Here is a 16294-nt window from a genome sequence, read left to right on the forward strand (position 1 = left end):
GTCAGAACATACAGCAATATAGCATTGCACTCACTCAGGTGCTGGTAGGAGTTCCGTCTCCTCCGATAAGTTCAGCAGTGCACACAGCCAGGAGATTCAGAGCAGGAGAACTCTCCGCCCACAATGTCACGCTGGCTGTGTCCAGTTAACCCCTATGTGTGCCTGGCCCTGCACTGACAGTGAGAAGATGCTTGTGCCAGTGCAAATTGAAAGGGTAGAAAGGGTTAAAGCAGCCAGATGGCTCTATGACTGTGTGAGTAGCCGGCCCTGCATGCATCCTTCCCATAGACAGGTAGGAGCACTGTCTGCGAGCCAGATACGGCCATCAAAAGAGCCATATCTGGCTCGCGAGCCATAGGTTCCCGACCCCTGCTCTAGCTGGACACCATGCACAAACTGCCAGAATGGATGGTATCCCTGCCGGAATGGATGGTATCACAGGTTGCAGGCACCTTAAACTTGGTGGCTCAACAGTCTGCGCCCCCCAGAGCTTCTGGTTCTGATGTCTCCTCCATTACCAGCACCGCCTACAGAATGAATTAGCAAACGTCATAGTAGCTGATCCCAAAGAAGATGGGACACAGCATTTGTAGAAGCCCTAATATGACAAAATATCAGAAAACCAGAGCAGTAGAAATCCTCATAAAGTGACTCCATTTTGGACAGTATAACCCTCTGTGAATTAATCTAGAGGAGTAGTGACAATTGTGACTCCACAGCCCCTTTCCAGTAATTAGCACGCAATGGATGTTGGAGAGTAAAAATGGAAAATATACGATTTTATTACCCAACACATAGTGCCCAGATTGTGCTCCAGAAGACACACATACCATAAATTAAGTGGGTTCTTCTCGCTATAGTAATGCCAAATGGTTGCTAAATGTGGTTTGGGAACACTGCAAGGCTCAGAAGCGAGGGGGAGATTTAACTTTGGAAAGTGGATTTTGCTAGATTGGTTTATGGAAGCCATGTTGCTTTTCAAGCCACTAATAATGTAGAAACCTCTGTTTTTCCATTGACAGATGATGGACCTGAGTGGGGACTTGTATTTTGTAAGATGAGTAGAACTTTTCATTGGTATTATTTTGTCTACATAACATTGTTTGGTGGCTTTTTATTCCATATTTGGGAGGCAGAATGAACAAACAGTTGAACACCACGTTCCACTGGTTCATGCGATGAGGTTTTCTATTAGACTGTGAACTGTCATTTTGTTGGTGAATAATTCAGATATTTTACATAACTTGACATTTTTAATTATAGTTTACGTAGAAATGTTCAAAAAATAAATTTGAGGATATTTCATTGAAATATAATAATTGGTTTTATTCTTAGCAGATTACTGTACCAGGAGATCAGAGGGACAGCTGACATCTTCAATTTTTAAATCAGATGATCTTGAGATCACACAGGATACATTTAAAGTGAATGTTATTACGCCAGATGTACCATCATCCCTTTACAGCAAAGATCTGTCATCTGATCTTTTGAAACAGGTCCTGTCTTCTGATTCATTACCGACTACTAAGGAAATTCAAGGTCACAAAATAAACATTAAAAAACGAACTGTTCCTAAATCAAAGAAGCCGTTTTCATCTTACGAATATGGAAATAGCTTTCCCCTTGAAATGTCTTTTCTTAAACATCAAACAATTGACACAGCAGAGAACAGATTTTCTTGTTCAAAATGTGAGAAATGTTTTAACAAGAAATCAGATTTTGTTATACACCAAAGAACCCACACAGGGGAGAAGCCTTTTTCCTGTTCAGAATGTGGGAAATGTTTTAACCAGAAATCAGATTTGCTTCAGCACCAGAGAAATCACACAGGGGAGAAGCCTTTTTCATGTTCAGAATGTGGGAAATGTTTTAACCATAAATCTAATTTGCTTTACCACCAAAGAACTCACACAGGGGAGAAGCCTTTTTCCTGTTCAGAATGTGGGAGATGTTTTAACAAGAAATCATATCTTGTTATGCACCAAAGAACTCACACAGGGGAGAAGCCTTTTTCCTGTTCAGAATGTGGGAAATGTTTTATCCAGAAATCAAGTCTTGTTATGCACCAAAGAACTCACACGGGGGAGAAGCCTTTTTCCTGTTCAGAATGTGGGAAATGTTGTAGCCAGAAATCAGATTTGCTTAAGCACCAGAGAGTTCACACAGGGGAGAAGCCTTTTTCATGTTCAGAATGTGGAAAATGTTTTAACAAGAAATCATATCTTGTTATACACCAAAGAACTCACACAGGGGAGAAGCCTTTTTCCTGTTCAGAATGTGGGAAATGTTTTAACCAGAAATCACAACTTGTTCTACACCAAATAACTCACACAGGGAAGAAGCCTTTTTCCTGTTCAGAATGTGGGAAATGTTTTAACCAGAAATCAGATTTGCTTAAACACCAGAGAATTCACACAGGAGAAAAGCCTTTTTCATGTTTAGAATGTGGGAAATGTTTTAACCAGAAATCATATTTTGTTAGACACCAGAGAACCCACACAGGTGAGATGCCTTTTTCATGTTCAGAATGTGGGAAATGTTTTAACCAGAAATCATATTTTGTTAGACACCAGAGAACTCACACAGGTGAGAAGCCTTTTTCATGTTCAGAATGTGGGAAATATTTTAACCAGAAAGCGCATCTTGATCACCACCAGAGAACCCACACAGGGGAGAAGCCTTTTTCGTGTTCACAATGTGGGAAATGTTTTACCCGTAAAGAGCATCTTGATCACCACCAGAAAATTCACACAGGGGAGTAGTCTTTTTCATGTTCAGAATGTGGGAAATGTTTTAACCGGAAATCGGTTCTTGATAACCACCAGAGAACCCACACAGGGGAGAAGCCTTTTTCATGTTCTTAATGTGGGATATGTTTTAAACAGAAATGGTATTTTCTTAAAGGAGTTGTCGTCATGTTTGGCCTTGTTAAAATAAAAAAAATCATTCACCTTTCGTGCCTGTGCTGTTCCAGTGGTATCGTCACTCGCATTCCTGGGGCTCATATAAGGCTGTTGCATCACACGAGCCCTGTGCCCAATCAGCCCCAGCTTCACTGTCCCCACCCTCAGACGTAGTGAACACTAACAGGAAGCCAGTGCTGTAACTTCTCTTTGACTTTCTCTTATTCTTCGATTTGTCTGAAGGTGAGAACAGTGAAAGGGAATCTGTCACCCCAAAAATCGTATATGAGCTAAAGGTACCTTCACACTAAGCGACTTTGCAGCGAGAACGACAACGATCCGTGACGTTGCAGCGTCCTGGATAGCGATCTCGTTGTGTTTGACACGCAGCAGCGATCTGAATCCCGCTGTGATATCGCTGGTCGGAGCTATAAGTCAAGAACTTTATTTTGTCGCTTGATCACCCGCTGTCATCGCTGGATCGGCGTGTGTGACGCAGATCCAGCGATGTGTTCAATTGTAACCAGGGTAAACATCGGGTTACTAAGTGCAGGGCCGCGCTTGGTAACCCGATATTTACCCTGGTTACCATTATAAAAGTAAAAAAAAAAAAACAGTACATACTCACCTTCTGATGTCTGTCACGTCCCCTGGCGTCCACAGGGTTACGCGCTGCTGCTCAGAGCTTCCTGCACTGAATGTGTCAGCGCCGGCAGTAAAGCAGAGCACAGCGATGACATCACCGCTGTGCTCTGTTACTGCCGGCGCTGACACATTCAGTGCAGGAAGCTCTGAGCAGCAGCGCGTAACCCTGTGGACTCCGGGGGACGTTACAGACATCAGAAGGTGAGTATGTACTGTGTTTTTTTTTTTACTTTTACAATGGTAACCAGGGTAAATATCGGGTTACTAAGCGCGGCCCTGCACTTAGTAACCCGATGTTTACCCTGGTTACTCGGGTGCTGCAGGGGGACTTCGGCATCGTTAAAGACAGTTTCAACGATGCCGAAGTCGTTCCCCTGACCGTTGGTCACTGGAGAGAGCTGTCTGTGTGACAGCTCCCCAGCGACGCTGCAGCGTCGCTGAGTGTGACTACCTTTAGGCCACCGGCATCAGGGGCTTATCTACAGCATTCTGTAGTGCTGTAGATAAGCCCCCAATGTAACCTGAAAGATAAGAAAAACAGTTTATATTATATTCACCCAGGGGCGGTCCTGCTGCGGTCAGGTCCGATAGGTGTCGTGATCCGGATCCGGCGCCTCCCATCTTCATGCGATAACGTCCTCTTCTTTTCTTCCTGCCGCGGCTCCGGCGCAGGTGTACTTTGCAGTGCGCAGGCGCCGGGCCTCTCTGAGCTTTTTTTTTCTATTTTGTGTTTATATTTTAACAGGACTAAACATGAGGATGAGAAGTCAAAATCCCACACAGAGGAGAAGACATTATCATACCTAGAGTGTGAAAAATGAATTACTGGAAAATAGTATTTTGTTGACCATCAAAAATAACTCAAACTATAGACGTTATTGACAAATTGTACAAAAACATATAACAGACAGACGTACAGTGGGGCAAAAAAGTATTTAGTCAGTCAGCAATAGTGCAAGTTCCACCACTTAAAAAGATGAGAGGCGTCTGTAATTTACATCATATGTAGACCTCAACTATGGGAGACAAACTGAGAAAAAAAAATCCAGAAAATCACATTGTCTGTTTTTTTATCATTTTATTTGCATATTCTGGTGGAAAATAAGTATTTGGTCAGAAACAAAATTTCATCTCAATACTTTGTAATATATCCTTTGTTGGCAATGACAGAGGTCAAACGTTTTCTGTAAGTCTTCACAAGGTTGCCACACACTGTTGTTGGTATGTTGGCCCATTCCTCCATGCAGATCTCCTCTAGAGCAGTGATGTTTTTGGCTTTTCGCTTGGCAACACGGACTTTCAACTCCCTCCAAAGGTTTTCTATAGGGTTGAGATCTGGAGACTGGCTAGGCCACTCCAGGACCTTGAAATGCTTCTTACGAAGCCACTCCTTCGTTGCCCTGGCGGTGTGCTTTGGATGATTGTCATGTTGAAAGACCCAGCCACGTTTCATCTTCAATGCCCTTGCTGATGGAAGGTGGTTTGCACTCAAAATCTCACGATACATGGCCCCATTCATTCTTTCATGTACCCGGATCAGTTGTCCTGGCCCCTTTGCAGAGAAACAGCCCCAAAGCATGATGTTTCCACCACCATGCTTTACAGTAGGTATGGTGTTTGATGGATGCAACTCAGTATTCTTTTTCCTCCAAACACGACAAGTTGTGTTTCTACCACACAGTTCCAGTTTGGTTTCATCAGACCATAGGACATTCTCCCAAAACTCCTCTGGATCATCCAAATGCTCTCTAGCAAACTTCAGACGGGCCCGGACATGTACTGGCTTAAGCAAGGGGACACGTCTGGCACTGCAGGATCTGAGTCCATGGTGGCGTAGTGTGGTACTTATTTTAGGCCTTGGTACATTGGTCCCAGCTCTCTGCAGTTCATTCACTAGGTCCCCCTGCGTGGTTCTGGGATTTTTGCTCACTGTTCTTGTGATCATTCTGACCCCACGGGGTGGGATTTTGCGTGGAGCCCCAGATCGAGGGAGATTATCAGTGGTCTTGTATGTCTTCTATTTTCTAATTATTGCTCCCACTGTTGATTTCTTCACTCCAAGCTGGTTGGCTATTGCAGATTCAGTCTTCCCAGCCTGGTGCAGGGCTACATTTTTTTTCTGGTGTCCTTTGACAGCTCTTTGGTCTTCACCATAGTGGAGTTAGGAGTCAGACTGTTTGAGGGTGTGCACAGGTGTCTTTTTATACTGATAACAAGTTTAAACAGGTGCCATTACTACAGGTAATGAGTGGAGGAAAGAGGAGACTCTTAAAGAAGAAGTTACAGGTCTGTAAGAGCCAGAAATCTTGATTGTTTGTTTCTGACCAAATACTTATTTTCCACGATAAATTGCAAATAAAATGATAAAAAAAACAGACAATGTGATTTTCTGGATTTTTTTTTCTCAATTTGTCTCCCATAGTTGAGGTCTACCTATGATGTAAATTACAGAAGCCTCTCATCTTTTTATGTGGTGGAACTTGCACTATTGCTGACTGACTAAATACTTTTTTGCCCCACTGTATTATTGAAAGAGGGAAATAACTTTAGAAGTTACTATATTTCTTGGACTATAAGACACACTTTTTTATTAGATAATTTTATTAAGAAAATTACACAATAGTTTTTAGAAAGAGACATCAGTAGAAACAAACATATTTTCAATGTTACATGGTATAAGTATATATTATTGTTGTACATAAAATACAATAAAGTTGTCATCTTCTTTCAAGCATTCAATGTTATTTTTCATTCAAACTAATACAACCCCTCCTCCCCGATAACACTCCAGATAAATCTGTATTCATACTATTATTTTTTTTATGATGTGTATACATTAGAATATCTGCCATTCTGTTATCATAATTAGTTTGCATGTGTACTGGCCCTACTTATATCATGTAACCTGGATGGATGATCCTACAAGTGTTCATGAAGCCAGAAATTGCCATAATAATAAATAATAATAATATTTATTTTTATATAGCGCTAACATATTCCGCAGCGCTTTTACAGTTTGCACACATTATCGCTGTCCCCGATGGGACTCACAATCTAGATTCCCTATCAGTATGTCATTGGAATGTGGGAGGAAACCGGAGTACCCGGAGTAAACCCACGCAAACACGGAGAGAACATACAAACTCTTTGCAGATGTTGTCCTGGGTGGGATTGGAACCCAGCGCTGCAAGGCTGCAGTGCTAACCACTGCGCCACCGTTCTGCCCGTATGTTATCTCTCAGGAGTACTCCAGATGGTAGGCCTGGAACATTCAACCAGGATCCCCAGATGCTGTCAAATTTCCAACCAAATAATATTGTTTTGCTTATTTATTAACTCATTAACTGTCGGTGGTTCAGCATCTGGCCAATGTTGTGCAATAAGTTTGCAAGCTTGTTACAATGTTCGCAAAAGACCTACAGCCATTGGGGATTCAAAACTTCCATAATGAGCCTCACATCTGCTTCCAATTTTAATGTAGCTGTCAGAGGATGGTCTCCCATGTGAGACTGAGAGTTTCTGGTAGATGTTTGAAATTAAGTTGGTCGTGTATTTTGCCGCTGCTATTGAGTCTAGTAAATATTTTTTCAGTATATCCGATGCGCAGCGCTAAACTAAGTTAGATATGCATGCCTAAGTTGTAGGTTTCGAAAGAAGAGGCCATGGGCAATCCAAACTCTTTTGTAGTTTGTTAGCGTATGTGCGCACGTTGCGGATTTGGCTGCGGATCCACAGCAGATTTGACCCTACGGATTCGCAGCAGTTTTCCATGTGGTGTACAGTACCATATAGACCTATGGAAAACAAAATCCGCAGTGCACATGCGGCTGAAAATTCCTCGCATAAACGCAGTGGTTTATTTTTTACAGCATGTCAATTCTTTGTGCGGATTCAGCAGCGTTTTACACCTAGTGTAAAAATGCAGGCAAATTCCACACGGAAAAATCCACAATGGAATCCGCAATGTGTGCACATACCCTTAAGGCTATGTGCACACATTGCAGATTTGACTGTGGAATTTTCTGTGCAGATTCTGCATTTCTTGGCAGAAAACGCAGGTCAGAATCTGCGCCTTTTTTTGGCATGTGCACACGTTGCAGATTTTTGTGCTGATTTCTTCCTTTTTTTACCCCTGCAGATTTCTATTATGGAATAGGTGCAGAAACGCAGCAAACCTGCACAAAGAAGTGACATGTAGTCCTTTTTTTTATCCCGCAGCGTTTTCCGTGCAGATTTTTCCGCACCATTAGGCCATGTTCACACTTTGCGGCGTCCCTCTGTGGGTTCTCCCGCAGCGGAATTGATAAATCTGCAGGGCAAAACCACTGCGGTTATCCCTGCAGATTTATCGCGGTTTGTTCCGCGATTTCCGCTGCGGGATTACTCCTATACTATTGATGCTGCATATGCAGCAATATGCAGCATCAATAGTAATGTTAAAAATAATAAAAATTGGTTATATACTCAACCTCTGATGTCCGGATCTCCTCGGCGCTGCACCCGGCGGTCCAGTTCCAAAGATGCTGTGCCGAGAAGGACCTTCGTGACGTCACGGTCAAGTGACCCGGGCGTCATCACGGTCATGTGACCGCGACGTCACCACAGGTCCTGCTCGCACACCAACCCTGATACCGGATGGCCGCGTGCAGCGCTGAGAGGTGAGTATAGCATCATTTTTTATTTTAATTCTTTTTTTTTTACACTATTTATGCTTCCCAGGGCCTGGAGGAGAGTCTCCTCTCCTCCACCCCGGGTAGCAACCGCACATTATCCGCTTACTTCCCACAACGTGGGCACAGCCCCATGCGGGAAGTAAGCGGTTCAATGTATTCCTATGGGTGCAGAATCGCTGCGATTCTGCACAAAGAAGTGACATGCTGCGGTTTTAAAACCGCTGCGTTTCTGCGCGGTTTTTCCCGCAGCATGTGCACAGCGATTTGCGGTTTCCATAGGGTTTACATGTTAATGTAAACGCAATGGAAACTGCTGCGGACCCACAGCATCAAAATCGCCGCGGATTCGCGGGGTATTCGGTACTGGGCCCCTCTGTCTTGGTCCTGGGGTGGTCACGGTGGCTAGACCCGGTCTGTGACTCTGCTAAGGAGCGTCCAATGAAAGGTGTGATGGTGGCCCCTATGTCTGCTTAGGTGATTTAGGTGAGACAGCCAACCTAAAATTAACTGTCCTGCCACTGTTTGAAGTACTGCTTGGAGCCTAATACTTCCTCGGCGTTCTGGCCACCGGCTACGCGCCTCAGTAGGATGTTGCCTCGATCTTACGGCACGACTCCTACTGGCTTTATCTCCTTTTAGCTGCGATCTCGTTTCTCACTTCTCCACAATAAACCTCGCTTTGCTTCCTTTCTTAGAATGCCACCGCATTCAAGTGCAGGCGCGGCTCCGTAACGTTCTGTTCTGTTCACTAGGTCACTGTCAGGATCCCACCCCTGACAGAGACCCCCCTGAATCTTCCCCCGCAACACCCTCTGCCACAGGATGTTGCCTGGATCCAACCCAGTCAGCTTCTGACTAACTTCCTATCCAGCCCCCAGTTTTACCAGATTGTGAGGAGTGGCCTAATACATAGAACCCTTTGCTCCCCCTGGTGGCCAGAGTGTGAAGTGTAATGTGTGACTGTGATACCTGGTCAGGTGAACTCCTTAAGTGCCATCAGACGTACCATCACTCCCCTTAGCGGTGGAGTGTCAGTTGTTATGATCCGGTGACCTTGGAGCAGCATGAGACTTTCTCTGGAGAAGGTGGAACCTGTACTGACCGCAAACCCTGAACTTAACACTGCAACTAGAAGTAGCCGTGGGATGTACCTAACAATCCTAGACACCGACACAGCTGGAGGACTAAATACCCCTATAGATAGAAATGGGAATACTATCTTGCCTCAGAGAAAAACCCGAAAGGATAGGCAGCCCCCCACAAATATTGACTGTGAGAGGAGAGGAAAAACACATGCAGACTGAAAACAGGATTTAGCAAAGGAGGCCACTCTAGCTAAATAGAAAAGGATAGAACAGAATACTAAGCGGACAGTATTAAAACACTAGAAAATATCCACAGCAGAAAATACAAAAACTCCACATCTAACTAAGACATGGAATGTATATCTGCATCTCCAGAGAATCCAACTTGACTGAATAAATCCTCACACAGACCAAGCCGGACAAGAAAAAACATTGAAAAGCACTGAACTGTAAAGCCCACAGCATGTGGGCTGCAGAAACAAAAACCAGAACTTATCTTTGCTGATTTGGGCAGCAGGGCAGAAGGAACCAGACAGAGATGTGAAACCTCCAAGAACAATGGACAACTGGCAAGGACTAATGGATCCTGCACACCTAAATACCCAGTGAGAAAGCAATAAGCAGGGACACCTGAGCAGAATTACAACCCAGGGACAACTGCATTACCACCAACAACCACCGGAGGGAACCCAAGAGCAGAAATCATAACAGTACCCCCCCTTGAGGAGGGGTCACCGAACCCTCACCAGAGCCCCCAGGCCGATTAGGACGAGCCAGATGAAAGGCACGGACCAAATCAGCAGCATGGACATCAGAAGCAAAAACCCAAGAATTATCCTCCTGGCCATAACCCTTCCATTTGACAAGGTACTGAAGCTTCCGCCTCGAAAAGCGAGAATCCAAAATCTTCTCAACCACATACTCCAACTCCCCATCAACCAACACAGGGGCCGGAGGATCAACAGAAGGAACAACGGGCACCATACATTTCTGCAATAAGGATCTATGGAAGACATTATGGATAGCAAAAGAGGCCGGAAGGGCCACTCGAAAAGACACCGGATTAATAATCTCAGAAATCCTATAAGGACCAATAAACCGAGGCTTAAACTTAGGGGAAGAAACCTTCATAGGAACATGACGGGAAGACAACCAGACCAGATCCCTAACCCGAAGCCGGGAACCAACACACCGACGACAGTTAGCAAAACGTTGCGCCTCCTCCTGAGACAACACCAAATTGTCCACCACATGAGCCCAAATCTGCTGCAACCTGTCAACCACAGAATCCACACCAGGACAGTCAGAAGGCTCAACCTGCCCCGAAGAAAAACGAGGATAAAAACCAAAATTACAAAAGAAGGGCGAAACCAAAGTAGCCGAACTAGCCCGATTATTAAGGGCAAACTCGGCCAACGGCAAGAAAGCCACCCAATCATCCTGATCAGTAGACACAAAGCATCTCAAATAAGTTTCCAAAGTCTGATTAGTTCGCTCGGTCTGGCCATTTGTCTTAGGATGGAATGCGGAAGAAAAAGACAAATCAATGCCCAGCCTAAAACACAAAAGGCTCGCCAAAACCTAGAAACAAACTGGGAACCTCTGTCGGACACAATATTCTCTGGAATACCATGCAAGCGAACCACATGCTGGAAAAACAACGGAACCAAATCAGAAGAGGAAGGCAATTTAGGCAAAGGCACCAAATGAACCATCTTGGAGAACCGGTCACAAACAACCCAGATAACCGACATCCTCTGGGAAACAGGAAGATCAGAAATAAAATCCATAGAAATATGCGTCCAGAGCCTCTCAGGGACCGGCAATGGCAAAAGCAACCCACTAGCACAGGAACAACAAGGCTTGGCCCGCGCACAAGTCCCACAGGACTGCACAAAAGAACGCACATCACGTGACCAAGAAGGCCACCAAAAGGACCTACCAACCAAGTCTCTGGTACCAAAAATACCAGGATGGCCAGCCAACACAGAACAATGAACCTCAGAAATTACTCTACTAGTCCATCTATCAGGAACAAACAGTTTCCCCACTGGACAGCGGTCAGGTCTGTCAGCCTGAAATTCCTGAAGAACCCGTCGTAAATCAGGGGAAATGGCAGAAAGAACCACCCCTTCTTTCAAAATGCCGACCGGTTCAAGGACCTCAGGAGAATCAGGCAAAAAACTCCTGGAGAGGGCATCAGCCTTAATATTCTTAGAACCCGGAAGATACGAGACCACGAAATCGAAACGGGAAAAAAACAAGGACCATCGAGCCTGCCTAGGATTCAGCCATCTGGCAGACTCTAGGTAAATCAGATTCTTATGATCGGTCAAGACCACAATACGGTGCTTAGCTCCCTCAAGCCAATGTCGCCACTCCTCAAACGCCCACTTCATAGCCAACAACTCCCGATTGCCGACATCATAATTGCGTTCAGCAGGCGAAAACTTACGGGAAAAGAAGGCACGGTTTCAACAAGGAACCAACAGAATCCCTCTGAGACAAAACGGCTCCTGCCCCAATCTCAGAAGCGTCAACCTCAACCTGAAACGGAAGAGAAACATCCGGTTGACGCAACACAGGGGCAGAAGTAAATCGGCGCTTAAGCTCCTGAAAGGCAGAGACAGCCGCAGAGGACCAATTCGTCACATCAGCGCCTTTCTTCGTCAAATCGGTCAAGGGTTTAACCACACTGGAGAAGTTAGCAATGAAACGGCGATAAAAATTAGCAAAGCCCAAAAATTTCTGAAGGCTCTTCACGGATGTGGGTTGAATCCAATCATGAATGGCCTGAACCTTAACCGGATCCATCTCTATAGATGAGGGAGAAAAAATGAAGCCCAAAAAAGAAACCTTCTGAACTCCAAAGAGACACTTAGACCCCTTCACAAACAAAGCATTATCACGAAGGATTTGAAATACCATCCTGACCTGTTTCACATGAGACTCCCAATCATCGGAAAAAATTAAAATGTCATCCAAATATACAATCATGAATTTATCAAGATAAGTCCGGAAGATATCGTGCATGAAGGACTGAAAAACAGAAGGAGCATTAGAGAGCCCGAATGGCATCACAAGGTATTTAAAATGACCTTCGGGCGTATTAAACGCAGTTTTCCATTCATCACCCTGCTTAATACGAACAAGATTATATGCCCCCCGAAGGTCAATCTTCGTAAACCAACTAGCCCCCTTAATCCTAGCAAACAAATTGGAAAGCAGAGGCAAAGGGTATTGAAACTTGACCGTGATCTTATTCAAGAGGCGATAATCAATAGAGGGTCTCAAGGAACCATCCTTCTTAGCAACAAAAAAAATCCCGCTCCCAACGGTGAAGAAGATGGCCGAATATGCCCTTTCTCCAAAGACTCCTTAGGCTAGGTTCCCATTGCGTTAATGGGTGATCGCTAACGGACAGCGTTGCACGGCGAAAATGTCGCAATTAACGCCGTGCAACGGGTCCGTTAGCGCACCCATTGACAGCAATGTTAATTTCGCCAGCAGCGCATCACTAGCGCGTGCCTTTTTCGGCTCGCGCTAGTGATGTGCCGTTCTTCTGTGACGCGCCTCGGACGCTGCTTGCAGCGTCCGCGGCGCGCCCGAGGTCCGTTCCCCGCTCTCGCAGATCGGGGATCTGCGAGAGCGGGGACATTAACGCGACCCCTGAACGCGGCCCCTAAATAAACATTGCGTTAGCGCAATCCGCTAGCGCTAGCGCTAAACGGATTGCCCTAACGCAATGGGAACCTAGCCTTAACATAACTCCACATGGCGGTATGTTCAGGCACAGATAGGTTGAAAAGTCGACCCTTAGGAAACTTACAGCCTGGAATCAAGTCAATCGCACAATCACAGTCCCTATGCGGTGGAAGGGCACTGGACTTGGGCTCATCGAATACATCCTGAAAATCAGACAAAAACTCTGGAATTTCAGAATAGGAAGAAGAGGAGATTGACATCAAAGGGACATCATTGTGAACCCCCTGACAACCCCAACTAAATCACAGACATAGACTTCCAATCCAACACAGGATTATGTACCTGCAACCACGGAAAACCCAGCACGATAGCATCATGCAAGTTATGCAACACCAGAAATTGACAATCTTCCTGATGGGCTGGCGCCATGCACATGGTCACCTGTGTCCAAAACTGAGGCTTATTTTTAGCCAAGGGTGTAGCATCAATGCCCCTTAAAGGAATTGGGTTCTGCAGAGACTGCAAGGAAAAACCACAACGCCTGGCAAACTCAAAGTCCATTAAGTTCAAGGCGGCGCCTGAATCCACAAACGCCATGACAGAAACTGATGATAATGAGCAGATCAAGGACACAGATAACAAAAATTTAGGGTGTACAGTACTGATGGTAAATTAACTAGCGATCCTCTTTGTACGTTTAGGACAGACCGAAATGACATGAGAAGCATCGCCACAAAAAACACAACCTATTTTGATGTCTGAATCCTGTTCTGTTCTAGACAGAATCCTATCACACTGCATTGGCTCAGGCATCTGCTCTGAGGACAACGCCACAGCACGCACAAATCTGCGCTTCCGCAAGCGCCGATCAATCTGAATGGCCAGAGACATAGAATCACTCAGATCGACAGGCGTGGGAAACCCCACCATAACATCTTTAACGGATTCAGAAAGACCCTTTCTGAAACTTGCCGCCAAAGCATAATCATTCCATTTAGTCAACACAGACCATTTTCTAAATTTCTGACAGTACAATTCTGCCACTTCTTGACCCTGAGACAGGGCCAACAAGGTCTTCTCCGCTTGATCCACAGAATTTGGTTCATCATATAATAATCCTAGAGCCTGGAAAAAGGCGTCAATATTAAGCAAGGCTGATTCCCCGATTCCAGGGAAAATGCCCAATCCTGAGGATCGCTACGCAGCAGGGAGATGACAATTTTAACCTGCTGCATGGAATCACCAGAGGATCGAGGTTTTAGAGCAAAAAAAGTTTACAGTTGTTTTTAAAACTCAAAAATTTGGACCTGTCACCAAAAAACAAATCAGGAGTAGGAATCTTAGGTTCTAAAACCGGAGTCTGAACAATATAATCTGAAATACCCTGTACCCTAGCAGCAAGCTGGTCTACCCGAGAAGCCAATCCCTGAACTTCCATGCTAGCAAAAAAATCCTCAGCCACCCAGAGGTAAAGAGGGAAGGAAAGACAAAGCAGACTACAGAAAAAAAATGGCTCAACACCTTCCTTCCCTTCTTCTGAGATGCATTTAACTCATTATTGGCCAGTTGTACTGTTATGATCCGGTGACCTTGGAGCAGCATGAGGCTTTCTCTGGAGAAGGTGGAACCTGTACTGACCGCAAACCCTGAACTTAACACCGCAACTAGAAGTAGCCGTGGGATGTACCTAACAATCCTAGACACCTCAACACAGCCGGAGGACTAAATACCCCTATAGATAGAAATGGGAATACTATCTTGCCTCAGAGAAAAACCCCAAAGGATAGGCAGCCCCCCACAAATATTGACTGTGAGAGGAGAGGAAAATCACACGCAGACTGAAAACAGGATTTAGCAAAGGAGACCACTCTAGCTAAATAGAAAAGGATAGGACAGAATACTAAGCGGTCAGTATTAAAACACTAGAAAATATCCACAGCAGAAAATACAAAAACTCCACATCTAACTAAGACATGGAATGTATATCTGCATCTCCAGAGAATCCAACTTGACTGATTAAATCCTCACACAGACCAAGCTGGACAAGAAAAAACATTGAAAAGCACTGAACTGTAAAGCCCACAGCATGTGGGCTGCAGAAACAAAAACCGGAACTTATCTTTGCTGATTTGGGCAGCAGGGCAAAAGGAACCAGACAGAGATGTGAAACCTCCAAGAACAATGGACAGCTGGCAAGGACTAATGGATCCTGCACACCTAAATACCCAGTGAGAAAGCAATAAGCAGGGACACCTGAGCAGAATTACAACCCAGGGACAACTGCATTACCACCAACAACCACCGGAGGGAACCCAAGAGCAGAATTCACAACAGTCAGTACTGCAACGACCAGGACTCTGGGGCGCTGCACTCCCCCCCGGTTTAATCCAGTACTCTCGGACTGGGAAGAAAACAAAAATACATGTCAGCAAAAGACATACAAATTTTGAAATGCTATGAACAAGTAAGGCTAGGTTCACATTGCGTTAGGGCAATCCGTTAAGCGCATAGCGCTAGTGGATTGCGTTAACGCAATGTTTCTCTAGGGTCCGCGTTCGCCGTCCCCGCTAGAGCAGATCCCCGATCTGTGGTAGCGAGGAACGGACCTCAGGCGCACAAAAGAACGGCACATCGCTAGCGCGTGCCGAAAATGGCATGCGCTAGAGATGCGCTACAGGCAAAAATAACATTGCTATCAATGGGTGCGCTAACGGACCCGTTGCACGGCGTTAACTGCGACATTTTCGTCGTGCAACGCAGTCCGTTAGGGTTAACCCATTAACGTAATGTGAACCTAGCCTAATTATAACAGTGCTTCCCTTTATAGGAGGTGAGGACTCTTGAACATTACAAACAAAACATGGTTAAATATTTTTAAATAACATACTATAAATAACTTCTATTACCCAGCCGGGTATATTACTAAGTGCAAATTCTGAACAATAATTTAACTTTTCTTTTAAGGGCGTATAGGCTGAATCCACTAAAGGCTTACTATAAAACTCTAAAATATAAATTAACTTTCTCTTTATTTCTCTCTTCTAAGTGCAACAGTTTTCTTTTTACTCTCTGATTTTTCGTATGCAGGACCGCCTGTCTATCTGCCCAGGTCTACTGCCTCTTTTGTTAGTACAGGATCACTGAGCCATCTCTCTATGGCTCTCAGGAGGACTTCACTAATTAACCCCTACGGGTTTACTTTATTGAAACTCGGCTTTCAACTCTTTCCTGTCCTCATTCTCTAGTAACATTATTAAAGATTCTCTATAACTATCTAGCTAAC

At 44.7% G+C, this 16294-nt stretch overlaps 1 protein-coding gene across 1 annotated transcript in view; it reads left to right on the top strand.

Moving 5' to 3' along the window:
- The window catches only part of LOC143766442 (uncharacterized), a 51223-nt gene extending 48269 nt beyond the window's left edge, over positions 1 to 2954 (top strand). The window contains exon 7 of the mRNA XM_077254137.1: positions 1336 to 2954. Within this exon, the coding sequence (XP_077110252.1) occupies positions 1336 to 2762 (1427 nt within the window). The 3' untranslated portion in view covers positions 2763 to 2954. The remainder of the gene's footprint in view (positions 1 to 1335) is intronic.
- Positions 2955 to 16294: the final 13340 nt, after the last annotated feature.

Source organism: Ranitomeya variabilis, chromosome 4 (genome assembly GCF_051348905.1).
Source record: "Ranitomeya variabilis isolate aRanVar5 chromosome 4, aRanVar5.hap1, whole genome shotgun sequence".
Lineage (NCBI taxonomy): Eukaryota > Metazoa > Chordata > Amphibia > Anura > Dendrobatidae > Ranitomeya > Ranitomeya variabilis.